The sequence below is a fragment of the Penicillium hordei genome, assembly GCF_028827395.1.
Source record: "Penicillium hordei strain IBT 12815 chromosome Unknown utg000005l_segment0_segment0, whole genome shotgun sequence".
In the NCBI taxonomy this organism is placed as follows: domain Eukaryota; kingdom Fungi; phylum Ascomycota; class Eurotiomycetes; order Eurotiales; family Aspergillaceae; genus Penicillium; species Penicillium hordei.
The window spans coordinates 521,761-534,650 of NW_026623146.1; the positions used below are offsets into that span (position 1 = coordinate 521,761).

At 44.8% G+C, this 12,890-nt stretch overlaps 2 protein-coding genes across 2 annotated transcripts; one reads left to right on the forward strand and one right to left on the reverse strand.

The window, feature by feature from the left end:
• Positions 1-8,245: 8,245 nt before the first annotated feature.
• Positions 8,246-8,425, reverse strand: N7537_009167 (uncharacterized protein; the record flags this gene model as incomplete). Its single annotated transcript, XM_056900221.1, has 1 exon — positions 8,246-8,425. One exon carries the CDS (start codon positions 8,423-8,425, stop codon positions 8,246-8,248), a length of 180 nt encoding a protein of 59 aa, XP_056748889.1.
• Positions 8,426-11,415: 2,990 nt separating this feature from the next.
• Positions 11,416-12,789, forward strand: N7537_009168 (uncharacterized protein; the record flags this gene model as incomplete). The annotated part of the gene is made up of 1 exon (XM_056900222.1): positions 11,416-12,789. The coding sequence occupies one exon, from the start codon at positions 11,416-11,418 to the stop codon at positions 12,787-12,789; it is 1,374 nt and encodes a 457-aa protein (XP_056748890.1).
• Positions 12,790-12,890: the final 101 nt, after the last annotated feature.

Consider the following 12,890-nt stretch of genomic DNA (forward strand, 5'->3'; position numbering starts at 1 on the left):
GTGGGCCATGAAGATCGGTGGGTTCTGGGGTCTGGTATTACATATGTACAATACCATACCTGCATAGTACATACTTGGTGTGTCTTCAATTTTTATTTAATAGCTTCTTCCAGGTTGCATTTTGAATGCAAGGGGAAGATTGAGGTATACCTTAACCAAATGGCTGGGATATGTGAATATAGCCTTGGATTCTATAGTCCACTAATAGTCTATTCTCATAGTTTGGATTAATTCCAAATCAACCGATGGAGCCAACCAAAGAATTAATTAAAAGAATGGATCCCCAATCTGTTCCTATGATTTCATTGATTTTTACCGAATAGATCCGCTAGATCGTGATACGGCCATACCGGTAATACAGGTAACCTGAACATTCAACATTGAAACATTTGAATGTTGCATACCCAACCTGTTTCATTGTTCTCAAATTCCCGTTGTCTGAGTCACTACTACCTTACTGACTTGGGACTAGTTCTCCAGTTTTTTTTTTATATTTTTTTTATAAACATCTGGAGCTTCGGAGTATTAACGGGCAAATCCAGATCCGAATCTTCAGTGTTACCTACTCCGTATACATCTAGTTATATAATGTATATTATACACCGTGGTTCGGGTTGTCTTTTGAATGATCTACTCGCGGATTCGATAAAATATACGCCATTTCAGCATTTGTGATTTGTAAGCCGTATGCCGACAAGACAAAACAGGTAATGATGTAAAGCTTGAGCCCACGTGGGAATCCTTACACTTCCCGAAATGCTAACGTTATATTAATTCATGATGTTGATTTTATCACCATAACTACCATGGAAGTCCTGTTAACCTTATCGAGTGGCAAACCCTGGAGGCCTAGATATGACAACGGGGCTTTTCCTTATTCCTAAATATTGGCCCACTCCAAGCCACCTACCTCGAACCTGATCGGAAAATAGATCAGAGACGTTATTCTCTATATTGTACACTAAATCCGGAATATTGCCGAAGAGCGGGCATTATTTGTCCAAATACATTATCTCCAGAGATTCAGAGACATCCTCATACAGTGGGCATCACATGTCGCCATCGGACCAAGCCCCCCCCCACTTTACACCGATCGTCCAATGGTGGGGACAATAAGAACCTTGGGACGCTTTCGCATTTCTTTCCGTGTTTCGTATATTAATCAAACACTGCGAGTGTTTCGTCTCGTCGCTAATCCTAATTTGGCGTGTCGTATATAGGCTTTGACCCTGAAACTACACTATATTACACAGCGCGAAAACGAGGCACGACATTTAATATATAATCCCGCTATTGTACCCGACAATATATACAAGGTTAAATAGTCATAGTGGGGGGAGGGGTATTTCCCTTTTGAGAACCTTGCGTGTAATCTGAACATATATCAAGGCGGTCAAGAAGAAAAAAATCCTAATCTCCAGGCTTCCATGGCGATTCCAAGCGTCTTCTTTTCATTTCGTGTGCATGACCCATGTGGTCCCACGTGGGCACACGTGGAGAAGATGCTTAGCGTCTGACCGCCGAATCCCCTTTTACTGTTTTGCGCTTAGAGGGAGGCGCAGTCTCGCGAATCATTTCCCTGAGTGTCTGAGTTATGGGTCGCGATGGGGATCTTTCGCTAATAAATTCCATAGTTATAATTATAAGCGTAGATTACTAACTTTCAACGGTTCTGGTTCGTGTACTCCATGTGTCTCCCGGTTCCTGGAGACCCTTTCAGCTTCCTCCCCGTTCAGGTTTCGCGAAAAACACGGGGTTTTACCGTCTTACCCAGGCAATTGACGTCTTCAAACCGGAGATGCCCTAGTGTTGCATACCCACCAAGTTCTGGGGGATTAGATCATGATCGTCAATTTTGTTATCATCCATGAGCTCTCGAAATACGAGGTGACCAATGCGCAGTTAATGCAGTGGATGGTAATCTCACCTTCTCCGCGGTCGGGGACTGACGTTGGCGAACTAACGCCAACGCTCACCCCGAGAGCCTCATCTTACACTTGATTCCCGTTGGGACAGCGCCCTCAACACGAGGGCACAGATATGGGCCCCAGGATTTCACTTGCATGAACCACGTTCCCAATTGGGAGTTTTAGAAAAGCTAATTAATGATCATGTCTGGATCGAGCTATCAGACACGGCTGACCAACTAAACCTCCCGGAATAGGTCACGCGAAACTGCAATGCAAGATGTCAGTGCGAGTTTCATCCGCCAGGTGCCGGCCAGCCTTGCCTAAACAAGCTGTATTCTGCGTACGGAGTAAACACAAGTACCTAGATCTGCAACTAAAAGGTTTAGACTAGACCGCTCAGGCCTAGCCAGAAAAGACAGATTAAGCAAAGATACACAGTGATTGCATACCATATGATACGAGATTGGCTCCCCCGCAAGATGAGATTAGCCAAAGGAATTGGATAGCGCAGATCGGATGTGACATTATACATCACAAGAAAACTTGGAAGGCGATAAGAACATTCGAACAAGCGACGTGTCATATCTACTGCAAACTGTTGAGATCTATCGAGCAGGATCGAACGGTACCACGTGGAAATTGAAGCAGGGGAGACAATCCAAGCAAAACAGAATAGGGGGGCTGCTTATGTGATGAAATTGGGGGCCAAAAGGGGGTTTTCCGGTCGCAACATTTCGGCTCAGCCCTGTACGAGCAATGCCGATGTGGCTCGAGTTACTTCCGTGCGGCTCTATATTAAAAGTGCTGGGGTTTAGGCTGGTTTCAAGGAGTCTAGATAAAACCAAGTGAACAAAATAAAATCAAGGGGTGGGTTAGCGAATAATTCGATAACTAGGTACCCTATACCCCCTGTACTGCGTATACGTATATGTATACTCTCCGTAGATTATTTTCAATACGATTAGTCTTGCACATCAGATCCATTATTGTGAGACGCTAAGTCCAGAGAAGCTAGTGGAAACTATCCCTGTCGGTTTGTTCCGCCAAGTATGTTAAAGTGGATTGAAGCTATCCAATATTGAGGCCCGCTAACAGATTGGCTCACGGAGGTTTTCCTTTTAAGAGTCTAAAGTTGCGGTCAGACATTCAACGGTAAACAGGAAGATATGACTGAGCCGAATGAGACTTCAGTGATCCTTTTGTTGATCTCTGAAGCAGTACGGTATGTAATATCGTATCCGTTGTTACACACATGTAATTTATGCCACATGGTATTGTATTTCACCAGCTGTCAAGATCCTTGGTGGCCACGCGACAAGGGATTCCTGCAGGCTTGAATATTCAGGGGTAAGTCACCACCCAGGTGCATATGATCTATAATAAGTATAATGTGGATTGCACAAGATACACTTTTTGACACGAGTCATGAAAATTCGCAATAATCCAAAGACAGAAATCAGCTGCCAAGTTCAACTGCCAAGATACCACCCCTACCCTTTCAGGACAAGTTAACATCCCTCATTTCAGGGCCAGGTAGATGTCGATCAGCACAAATAGAAAGCTTATGTCCATAAGTTACCTCTGGGGCATACCTTGCCAAAATGATACATAGAACAATTCTCATATGTATAACTTTACAGGCAACTTACTTTCCTAGTCACATATCACCTCCTTGCCTATTCGAGGGTCCCTGCACGTAGCAGGTGTACTTCATTCATATCCCAAACTGCATGGTTGTACGCAGATCTCTCCGGAATCCAGGGAACCAACATCCGAGAACTAGTTTCCTTATAGGAATGTGGCTTGCACGATTGGGATTCCAACTATGCTCTGATGCTCCCTAGGCGGGCTGGCCATGCTAAACTCTAAACACCTGGTAAGCCCTGGCCTCGGGGTAGTTGTTGGTGGAAGTACATATTTAGATTTGGGCCAAGCCGGGGATAGAGAAGGCCTAGATGAATCTCGGTCTTCACCTACTACCCCTTGATATCCCAAAGTACCTTCAGATGTTCTAGATCGCGATATCATCTCGATCTTCAATTACAGGGTCGATCTTCGTTCCCGAGGCCCCATCAATGGTCCAGATTTAGACCGACACTACGTATCACATTGAATGGGCCGAATCTATCGGGAGCTACACACATGTGGGGGAATTATAGCTAAGGTTGTCACGTGGAATACCAGAGAGGTCGACAATTTAGACCTCGAGCATAGATCTGATCATCCCCTAGTTACCTGTGACTCGTAAGCAAGGTGCTTAGCTATTCTCATAGGCGTGATCCCCGTGTTGGGACCATGTGGCTTGCGCAACGACCTCTCCTCCGTACTTTGTTACCCAGCCACATGCCCAATCTTGCCAGGATGACAATCCTGACAAAGAGTCTGATTGACAGAAACTCTCCTTACAAGACTAGTGTTTTCACTAGTAGAATCCCGTGCACGCAGCACTTGGTGGACAGAGCCTCATCGGATCTGTTGCCTATTCAGTGGCACGCTGAGGGAGACGCGTACATATGTGCCATCTCTGGACGCTTGGTACGGAGTTGCTGATATTCATGTTTGAAAATATTGGCAAACTTAAAGCTTTCATCGTGTACTTTTGGCTCGCTGGACTCGAATACCAGTTGTTCTCGGGCATCCCGATTGTTTGAGAAATGTCGAGTGGGTCTTTTTCCCATATACGCAATCATCAAGGTTCTGACCTGCGGGTATATACGGAGTAGATAAGGGATGATCTTCAATGTCGTGAATTTGAACTTTGTTCACACAAATGGGAGTGGTTGAAGTGTGCACATCATATACCCGAGGTCCCTGTAGGCCGTTTGTAGTAATATGACCCTTTTGCCCGGGTGTATTATACGCGTATAGTATACCGTGCCCTGATGTAAAATACGGATTTATACCCGTTCATGGTTGACTCCACTCGCCGAAAACAGATAGTGTAGGATGGGAGTGTAGTACTGAACCACGTCATAGACTTTAAACGATTTTAGACTATGAATTGTCGAACCAGACATTGAAAATTATCCTGAATCATGAGTCGTCCATAGTCCCGGCCGAACGGGGGTTAACGGAGAACTCCGGTGTGGCAAAATCTTTGGCGCTAGAAACCTTCTAGAAGGATTCTGGAAGACGCCAAGAAGCCCCGTTTCGGGTAGTTCCATGGTTCAACGGGCCACTTCATACCTAAGTGAGTGCCTGTTTCACTTATTTCTCCTGTTTTTGTTGATTAAGGGGCAACATCCTGGAAAATTTTTGGTTCTGGTGTCGATGCTTTGTTGTTTTTCTCCTGTTCCTGAAATTTCTACTGATTTGGGGAAGACTAAGGCTTGGCAAGGGCCAATTGCATGTATGTCCACACTAGGCTTACTTAAAATGTCTAATAGCCTAATTAGGTATACTTGACGAGAACGAGTGTACACCCACAAAGAGAGAGAGAGAGAGAGCGAGTATATCAAAGGCTAAACAAAAGATATATAAGAGAACTACCAAAAAGACGTGACAATATCGTATATGCGGCCGACTATTCATGTTTTGTATAAAACATGTCCATAAGCAAAATATTGGGTCTACTTGTACTACGTACTCCGTGTCTAATCTAGTTACAATGTACGTAAGAATAAGGCCAAAAAAGAGAAAGAAAAGCTCCGATGGGTCACCATATGATGTACTTTGCATACCCACCAGGCAGACAACTCCACCTTCACGGTAGACACGGCAGAGGAGCCACACGGGAACAAAAGGACCTTCAAGTCCACGTGGCAGATCGGCAAAACATCGGTGACAGAGAACAGCCCACTTACACATGCGGCTACACTCCTACCTGGTTAGCGTGTGAGATTCTCTAAATTGTGTAAAATCTCGTTTATTCCTTTCTTCCCTTCCTTCCTTCATGATCTCGTTTACTATATTCCAGTAGAGCATTCTAACAATAGGAAATAAAGTCAAGTATTCTTGTGTAAGAAACAAGAAACATTCGTCCAATACTCTTTTTTTTTCCCGAAACGCCTGGTCCATTCGTAGATAAATACATATACCATAGGCACCAAAAGAAGGCAACTAAACCTTGTTACTTATGATTGCTTGGTCTTGATTTTCCAGACCAAATGTTTAGAAAAGTACGCATTTGCAATCCTTAGAAGGAAGGCAGGATTGTTAGACCGAAGTATAGTAAAGAACCGATCATCAAAATCATTCTTCCCCTTCGCCGTAGACTCGGACCCTCGGTCATGTATACAACACATACATTCAACGGTACAATGTCTGATACCTTTTCCATTTTTGGCGGATAATCGACATCTCTCGCAGCATCCACAGTCCCGGCTACAGTAACCCCCTCTGCTAACGCAGTCTTCAACAAGCTCTTCCCGGAGATACTAAGCAGGATTGCTCTTCACCGATATCTAGCCTCTTCTCAGTGATCACATGCGGATCATACACCCCCTTTCGTAGAGTGTTTGCACTTGATGGGAAGGTTTTTCTTTCTTTCTTTTTTTTTTTTGAGTTTCTCAACTGTTTTTCGAGTTGTGAAGAGTTGCCATCGATATCTGCACCGCAGCTCTAATTTTGTTATTCACCGTATCTGCTCGTTGAACAGTTGACCGGAGCGAGGTTGCCGCCAATATGATATTGATGACCAAGTCGCAGCTATATTGTGAGCGGCCATGATAAACCCACCCATGTGTATTGGTATAGCCATAAGCTGGCTTGGCAGACAAAGTCCTATGCTCTCCAAATACCTTGATTTCAAGATGTGAATAACGCTGAAACCACAGGTCAAATCTCCAGGAAATGGGAATAGCTTTTTAAGAGTATATCAGAATGAGCGTAAGGTGCTAAATAGGGGTAGTTTATTAGCGCATCGGACTATTTACTTCACTAGGGTTAGTTGATCTCGTAGCCACATTTACAAGCCCTAGTCGGGTACCAGATCTTAGATTAGAAGACTAAACTAGCAATCCATCCCTTAAACATCAGGACTATATCTGCTCTGGTTGGATAATACATAATATATTTGATGATAATCTAGGATCAAAGGAAGAGAAAAGCAAGAAAAATGTAAGAAAGTGATAGTATGACTTAATTTAGAAAGGCACCCGTGGACGTCCTGATACCCTTTCTCTCATGGAAATGAACCCGCAGTTGGACTTTTCGACATATAAAATCAAATACAAGACTTCCTCGCAAAGACCTTTTTCTTCCTTTTTTCGCTCACCAAAATGAGGGGCGAGCCACCCCCCACCTCCAATTTACACAAGGCCAATGGGTATGATTTCTTCGCCTAGTCAATATATTAAATCTCACGATCTCAACCAATCCGTACAGCAAAGCAATGCTTTGCTTATGCTGCCGGTGCTGCAGCCAACCCGAGCGACAAAAATGACCCTGGATTTTGGGCTATCTTCACCCATTGCGGCCCCATGCGCAAGACGCAGTCGGCGCTGGATTTTCTCATGTTCCTAAGCAGGTCCTTGTTTCCCCGGCCCAACAAGGATGGATGGAGCTGGTGCCTCCCTCAAGTCTTTGGGAAGACACTTCAGACTCTCACGAAGACGGCTTAGTTGATGTTCCCCTGTACGTTGTCAGATGACTGGTCCTATGGATGCCTCGGAACTTCTATAAATTCTTATCCTTAGACTTCACATTACTATCATTTTTATGGATCAATGCTACCAAAAAAAGTATTCGACGAAGTGTTTTGTTTCTTTCAAAATAGAACTTGATAAGGTATAAGCTGGTACGACTGTAGGTAGCGAAGACATAAAAGACCAGAATGTTTGTCTTGATCTGTACGTTTTCAGATGACTTGGTTTTGGTCATGGACTGTTTAGAAGCTCTGGTTATCTGCAAAGCCATTTGTATGCCTTTAGATATCTTTGTTTTAGTCCTTGGCATTTGAGAGTTTGGGGCCCAACATTTTATTGAGCCGTTAGATGTCTTAATCAACAAAGTTTATACTTATCTTTATCAGATATATATAGAACCTTGGAAAAGTAGGTCTAGATATTTTATAACTTACCGCTAATTCTGCGTATCCTTTTAGTTATAGTACTGATAGGAAAAAATATCTGTAGAGAAAAAAAGTTCACATCTAACAAGACTACCTATAACTAAGACTATTAAAAAGACTACCAAGATAAAGACATGATAAGGCTGTTTCTAGACCCACACATTAATATCTCTTTTAAGAGTACGTAGATCCGTGTGCGATTACGGCTATATTGCAAATGCGAAGGTTTTGGGACCATCATGTCGTTATCGCAGCGGTAAATGAGTAGGATTGTAAGTGCCGACATAACTAAATGACTTGCATCATAATCTTGGCTGCGGGTTTTCTACTCGTGGACGCCCATGTGGTCCTGCAGAATCCAGATTGGGTTTTGTTTCATGTATGATCTATTTGATTGGTTGATGGTGTTGCGCAGATAATCCCTTGACATCGTGACGCCGGCTTTGTCGGTCACTCTGGTATGACCACGGCAGTTCTGCGAACAAACTTTGATGCAGATAACCATGTCGAGAATCATGCACCTCACAACGGGAACCGAGGTGCATATGGTACTTGCGCAGATTTGAGACATAGGGATCTATCCGGAGTACACCATACATGCTCTAATTCGAAGGTTAATCTTATTATCGAGATAGAGGATGCCGGCTCATTTACCGTACTGTTCATGGTAATATTCTTATCAGTGATATCAGGTTTACTTACCATCGTCTTTCTTGATTATCCGCTACTGCACGGGAGGAAGACGGAAGTTGTCCGATTGATACTGATCATCGCAAGGAAAATCAAATGATATGGAACCAGATGAGATCACCATCCGGTATCTCCCTAATTAACCCCAAAGCCTAATGATCAACGCCAAGCTCCCATTTGAAGTAACTATCCGGCTCGAGATGACTCTTCGGTCACCCACTCACTTCGACTAACCTTGCAATCGTACTGACTAGCCAGCTTGGCGGGTCAATTCATGCAAGCCACGACGCATGAAGACGTGCGAAAACAACACTCTACCTTCTTGTCTTCTGTATAAAAGCGGGGTAATCAGAGCGAAGCCGGTGACAGGAAGATCCTTGACGTTTTCTCCCCGAAGTCCAACATTGCAGCAAGTTATGCATTTTTATTGTCTTTTTCTAATACATAGTATCTTTAGTTTATCACAGAATCTACTGCAGCCTACAACATATACGGAAGGCTGCGGTCCGACCATAAGCAGACACATTTACCTATATATGGAGGAATAAATCCACGGGAACACCACGTTACACAAAGTCTGCGTTTATATTATCACATCGTGCCAGGTCTATATTTATCCCACTCTTCTGAAACCAGGACTCCTATTTCTCTCGAAACCGCAGCCATCCGGCCCCTACAAGAGCTGCAGCCTCGGAAGTGTGGGGGGGAGGGGGGTTATTCCGGGCTACCGCATGGTGAAATGCGCTAGGGGTTTGTGCATATGCACAGCCAGACACATGGTCATGTAGCCATCCTTACATGGAAGCAGAAGTGAGAATATTGATCTGCAAGCTGCAGCATGCGCTGGGTTGCTAACGGCTAGTCGGGTTATGGGGCTAGGACTAGCAGGGAAGAATGGGGCATTACATATCAGCGTGCATGAAAGCCATGCGAGTGTCGCAGGATTGTGGAGTCGATTTTCTCAACATCTTTTGTTTGGCTCTATTCTTTTTGCTTTCACGCTTAAATAAGATATTATGGTTATAAGGAATTATAAGGATCTCATTTTACTTCTCAACTACACGCATTCAAAGAATCAATGTAACATTAGTATACCAAAAATAAAAGCCTCCAACCATGCGAAGTGTCCTGTAGATTTCGCATGGTACCCTAGTGATCGGTGTCCTGCATGCAGAGTAATATATGCTCAACACACAACTTGCCATGATACACCAGCCCCTCATTTTACCATTTGTGGGTAAAGACGTGAGAATCAGACCTGTCATTTTCAACACATGGCAGCCTACATGCATATATTGAAATGCCGCGTGTTTGGAGGGGGGCCAATCAAATAGAGTACAGAATGACAATCTAGAAGCACGGCATTTGGATATTTCTGTAATAATATATTTTACCTTATTAAATGACTGTAGTAGTCTGAGCAAGGAGATTAACGCAAGGCAGCGAGATTTAAAAAGCTGCCAGTATTACCATTGCCATAATTGTCCAGTAGAAGTACATAATACGGAGTAAACTAGCAAGGAAAGAAAGAATATGCAATATTTGCCTTGAAGGATCAACGGGCCAGTTTTGAAACTATCTACATGGGATCCACACGTATCCAACCAGACCCCGATATCGCCACCGTCTCTATACGTTCTAACTATCGAAGCAAAGACAAGGATGACGTGATTAATCATACTCAGCAACTAGGATGGACGATGGAAAAGAATGATCGGCAGATTTCCAAGCTTAGATGGAGGTCAGGTAGGTTTGGGACTAGTGGAATTTGCCAATAACTTAAAAGAGGCTGGGGAGTGCTTGCTTGTTTACTAGAATATGAGGACCAGTGGGATTGACGCCCAAAATGACCGCTTTTGAGGCCAGAAACAGCTGCCTTCGTAACTTTGGATATTCAGCCCCTTGACCGCCCACTATTCTGCGCCCGCCTAGCTCTTTTAGTCCCTCCGATCCTAATGCGACTTAGTTATATAGTTGTTCCCCTCGTTTCCACTGGCGACCAAAACAATAGATCAGATCCCGCCTTTTTTTTTTATCTCGCGAGTGAGATCCTCACATCTCTGGGATCATATTCGATCCCAGGATTCATGGCATGGTTCCTAGGCACGCTCTTGGCCGCTCTCATGAATTCGACAAGGAACACAGCCGCCAATACGTTACCACGAAGCCGCAGGGTAATGAGCTCGGAAAAACTAAGGCCACCCGTGACATCAAGCACTAGGGTTTGCGTACCCTATAGGCCTACTAAATCTACAAGTACCTAGATGCAATCGAAACCGTCTAGAAAGAATGGCACAAAGTCACCAAGGCTTATATGGATAACTTAAAGAGCGCGACCGCCCAACAGTTTTCGTCCTACACTATGATGACGGGCGCTGCAGCGGTTGGCAACTTCAAGTTCCCATTGAACAACCCAGGTAACCCGCTGCCTGGCACTCTAATAAGTTCATCGAATGATGAGAGTAGATACGGGATAGAGGGAGGCAACCAACTAGGAAGGCTGGGGCTGTAGTTGAACTAAAACTGGTAGTCGGTGCCTATATGTGTATAGCACTATTATATATATGACTGGTTACAACTGTACCAGGTGTAACTTACCAAGTAGTTAGTAGTTAATACTGGTAGTAGTATGAGTTGAGTTGGATTTAGCCCTAAGTTCGTGCCGATCCTCCTGTAAGCGACTTCCCCCTAGTTAACTAGTTATAAACACCGCAAAGTACGTCATTTATATCCCCCCTCATTGACTCCCCCAATCCTGTTCTCAAGTCTTTTTGCTCTTCAAATACCCCAAAGGCTGAATTAGCTATGGAAGAGAGCGGCTGGCAGCAAGTGCGTACCTACTCTGACCATCTGGGTCATCGCGTGGTGCTTGAGCAGTACGTCGTGCCAGACCCAGTACCCGACCACCTGGTTCCTATCCAGGTTTATAGTCTTGTCCCTCTGGATGACGACCACGGGCAGCTACGGGAATACCTGATGCAAAATTTCTGGAGTGATGAGGTTGTGCCTATGTTTGAGATTTATTCATACCGCCCGCCCGACGCCTTCGCCTGTATTGAGCATAATCGCCTCGAAATCGCTCGCCGTAAGCAGCAAAACCGGTCAGGGATCGAAAATGCGCCCCCGCTGATTCCGCAATTTGCCGGTCGTCCCGACAAGTCGATTCCTATAGGGTTTTGTGTCCTAATACGGTCGCACAGCTATCGACTGGGCGAAACCGACGAGGAAGAGCTTGCTAAGGCGGGCGAAGGCCCGGATATGCTCTACTTCAACCGCTCGTTTTCCAGCACGCACGCACAATGTTCACCCAAGTACGGTAGTTCCTTACCGGAAGCATTTGAGTTGGCCACAGAGCGCGTTGAGAATCAGAATGACGTCGGGGATGTTGTCGTACTCGATATGTTTAAAAACGTCGGTCGTGCCGGGACGCGAGACGCCTTAGACGTAGACGAGGGTGAGCCTCCTAGCTCGGATATGCCATTAGAAGAGCAAATCCGCGACCAACTTGCCCAGGAAGCTGCAGCTTCCGGCTTCTCTCTTAATCCGGCATACCAGGTTATTCAGGATGCCGATATTATAACAGTCAGCAATACTCCTAAGGGAAACATCTCTGATATTCAATATATTGTCCATACGCTATTTCCCAGCTCTATCCGTGATACAGCAGGGTCCTCCCTTTTGGAAAGCACAGCGCGCCTCTTCACAGCATCAATTGCCTCTCACCTCCCAGCCAATAAAACCCTCACTCTTAAGTTCTTTATCCCAAAGTCCCCTACTTGGGCGGCCATCCGCCCCGCTCAAACTGAAGTTATTGAAATTCTATCCTCTCAATCAACCCAAGAGAACCGAGAAGATCCCTTCCCTATTGGCGCCCTACACACCTTCTATGCGGGCGACGAACAATCCCCTACAACACACCGCATGACGCCTCAACTCAGTGACGCGTATTTTGCCCCGACAGAAAAACCGCCCCGTATCCCATATCGCTTATTCACAGTTGTGCTCGACCGCGCTAAGTTTGTCTCTGAGGCCGGAGCTTTTTTCTACAAGGCGTACTGGGATTCGACCGGAAATATAGACCCTTACGCAGAGGATGCTCCCAATGATACGCAGATTTCGCGTGGCGTGGACTTAGGTACGACTGCCAGACGGTTGGGGTTGGTGGTTCCTGATAGGTAACTGGTGTGTTTACAATATGTCTCAAGCATTTGGACTACTTTTAATTGTTTCTGAGCAAACTAAGCTCTATACGGGTAGGGTCATGATACTAGTATGTAAAC